This window comes from Asparagus officinalis, chromosome 5 (assembly GCF_001876935.1).
Source record: "Asparagus officinalis chromosome 5, Aspof.V1, whole genome shotgun sequence".
Taxonomy (NCBI): Eukaryota; Viridiplantae; Streptophyta; class Magnoliopsida; order Asparagales; family Asparagaceae; genus Asparagus; species Asparagus officinalis.
Genome location: NC_033798.1, coordinates 14,017,604 through 14,020,864, shown reverse-complemented (window position 1 = coordinate 14,020,864; position 3,261 = coordinate 14,017,604). Strand labels below are relative to the sequence as shown.

Sequence of the window (3,261 nt, the reverse complement as noted above, 5' to 3'; positions counted from 1 at the left end):
AGTATGGGAGCCTTTTATTTCTTTTTCTTTTGTGACTAGGGCATGCCACATCTTACGCAGATTACATATAATGCTTCCGATTCAAATACTCTCACATTGGATTGTAATATTTGAAATGGATAACCAAATAATATTACTTTATATTGGATTTTAATTCAATAGCGCAAATTGCCAAAGACTTAAACTTCAAACTTTATAATACACCCTCATGTAGTAAAATTAATTATAAGTCAAAATTCTTCATGATTCCTTCGTTGTTATATTTATGATTGTGTTAATCCTCAAACTTTGGTATATACGTTCCGCAGAAAATAAATAAATAAATAAAAGACCGAGCTTATAGAATGGTCATTATCTTCTTGCAGCCTTATTTATGATGCAGTGCAAATTATCTTTTTAACTTCATACAACTAGATATCTTATAAGGTTTAGGAAGTACCTGGCAGGTGTCTTTATGTACGGCACATCTGATATGTGTATTTATCTCTATTGAGTGTCCATTCAAAATAGTGACCTCAGCCTTGCAACCTTGCATACGAGGCAATGTCTCTGGATAAGTGGGGAACTTAGATTTCGTTAGGCATCTGAGTGGAAACCTTGTAGTTTCTTTCTACATGATTTTCATTCGTGTCCTCAGGTCTTGGAATTTTGACTTGACTGTGCACATGAGTTGGAGCATATGCATGATTTTATTAAGATTAGGGCCTTGCAGCATGCGTTGCCTATGCTACTATATTAAATACTTAGTGAGGGTAGGAAAAGTTAGAAGGACATGAGAAAATTGTCTTTCATCTCACGCAGATTTTTCTCTTATCTTTTTCTTTTCTTTCTTTTTCCTTATTTCTAGAACTTTTTGCAGCATATCAAGAGCTTACTAATTCAATATCTATAACATTGTATATTATAAAAAAATTATAAATATGGAATGACAAAGTTCATTTCCATGTAAATAAATACAATAAAAACAACAGTTAAAATTTCAACGTAATCCAATACAAACATGTCATAACCAATTTCAAATGAGCTAAGATAAAATATCGCATACTAAATAAACAAATATCTTAAAAAGGTCTTAGAGAGTAGCTATGATACTTTAGGGTTTTGAAATGACTCTTTTTTATATAAAAATTAGAATAATTAAATTTCAATGTCAGTTGCACGTGCATTCGCATGTGCAGTAATGCTAGTTATTACCTAATGAACACGATGCTTCCAATAAGAAATCCTTTAATGATACCTTATTTTTAATTATATCTTCTTTTTGCCCCCACAAATATCACATTTTTGGAAGAAAGAGGTAGTCATCTTCGAAGTGTAAGATGCACACTGATACATGTTCTTAATTTTGGAAACGTGCAGGGATTTCTGTAGTGTTTTGCATGCGCATCGTCTCTGGAGAGCCCTTCAGTGCCCATCAGCTGTCACCTATGCTACCAGCTCAAGCAGAAATGGTTTTTTTTTTCCGCATCTAAAACAGGGTAATGTTGATGCCATCAACCAAAGCAGCAAGTGGGCGTTATTGTAATATACTTTCTATGGTGTTATCCCATGGTTCATTCAATGAGAAATTTCTGGTTTGCGCCATCTACTTTCTATGTATTTACTCATTTTCTACTGAAAAATGATGTTCCTGTCAGGATGTCTGATTATCCGAGTTCCATATATGCGAAGAGCATTTTTAACGACGCGAGTCTCTATATGAGAACAGCACTTTTATTTTTGGACCCTCATCTTGTGGGACGAAGTATGAGACTAGCCACGCGATCAGTTTCTAACGAAGGAACACTTCTCTTGTTTGATAATTGGTGCCGTTATTTTGTGTCGAAAAGTAATATCTCTTGTTTGAGAATTCTTGGATGAGGGCGGGGCAGGGTATTCGAAAATAACGGTGTTGGTTCAAGGATGCTCTTTCTTTCTTTTTAGGCCCCTCACATATGCAACGTACCGGATCAACCTGAAAGATTTCCTCCCATGTATCGGCGTCGTAATTACTTTGTTGAAAACTCTATTCCCCTGTAATTGTAAAATCATGCACATTCTTTGCTGAATACAACGTTTTAACCTCTTTAACTTTTCCTTTTTACGCACAATTTGAAAGAGAGGAATCACAAGTAGAAAAGCACATTACACAGGCACAACGTTTCAAAAGTATTCATGCCACAAGAGAACGAAAAGCTTCGGCTTCATTAGATTTTAGACATCTGGAACAATCATTTTCTGAAGTAGTAACTGCCCCCCTCCTACTCTTTACAACACATGCAAAGCCTTGGTCTCCCTTAAGCCAGGCCACCAATCTACTTTACCCTCAATCACACGTAAAACCAACACATGAACATCACTAGACTCGTACACTTAACTATATTCAAGGCCTTAGCGGGTGCAAACAAGTACAGCTACCTCAGCAATTGGTCCGGCCGAAACCCCTCTCTTTCGTGATGCACGACGACGACGACGAGCTCGTTTTCGTAAATAAAACGCCTAGCTAGCTATTTCTTGTCAGCTCGTTTTGCTAAACTAAAAGAGATGACAATCCATATACAGCATCGGCGCCCTGGCTTAAAACTGCCCGCCTTCAAACGTCTGGCCGAACTGCCATCCAGCGGGGACGGCACCGTTGCTGACGACGGTGCGTCCGTCACTGGCGGTCACGCGGAAGGAGAGGCTCTGGCCGGTGAGGTACGCGTTGCTCTGCCAGTTCTGGCCCCAGTTCCGGGACATCGGCTGCCACCCGGTTTTCGACCCCTTGATCGAGACGGAGTGCACGTCTCCGGCGCCGCCCACGTTGCTGATGAGCACGAGGTTGAAGTAGTTGTGGCCGTTGATTGTGAACCTGATCCCTCCCTTCTTATGACAGGGTACCCTACATTATCCAAGTCCAAAACCAGTCGATCAGCCGCAGTTGTTATTCGATTTGGATCCATAATTATTATTGGTGACATTTATGACCATTTTCTGTCAGAGAAGTCTCAGATATGTAACTTTTGTCTGTCTTCTCAAAATCATTAAAAAAAAAAGGAAACTCCGAAACATGAAATATATATGAAGTTTTGCCTTCCCCCCCTTGGACGGGTTTGTCCGTCAGAAAACAATTTTCTCTCTCTCTCTCTACGAAGTAAAAGAGTCGAAAAGTTTTTACTCGGTCGGTCTATCTGCAAAAATAAAACTAGAGGGATAGTAACATATATATGTATATTTACCTGCGGAAGGCGACGGGGACGATCCCGGCGCGGTACTGGGCGATCTGAAGAAACGCGGGCTCCG

The 3,261-nt window shown here is 39.3% G+C and overlaps 2 protein-coding genes across 2 annotated transcripts in view; one reads left to right on the top strand and one right to left on the bottom strand.

Moving 5' to 3' along the window:
- The window catches only part of LOC109840565 (reticulon-like protein B16), a 7,433-nt gene extending 5,112 nt beyond the window's left edge, over nt 1–2,321 (top strand). Inside the window, exon 7 of the mRNA XM_020409261.1 lies at nt 1,360–2,321. The gene's annotated coding sequence lies outside the window, so the exon portion shown is untranslated. The remainder of the gene's footprint in view (nt 1–1,359) is intronic.
- LOC109840564 (expansin-A2-like) overlaps nt 2,163–3,261 on the bottom strand; it is a 2,501-nt gene continuing 1,402 nt past the window's right edge. Inside the window, 2 exon segments of the mRNA XM_020409260.1 lie at nt 2,163–2,860; nt 3,198–3,261. The exon segment at nt 3,198–3,261 is cut by the window's right edge and continues 117 nt beyond it. Coding sequence (XP_020264849.1) covers nt 2,557–2,860; nt 3,198–3,261 — 368 coding nt within the window. The 3' untranslated portion in view covers nt 2,163–2,556.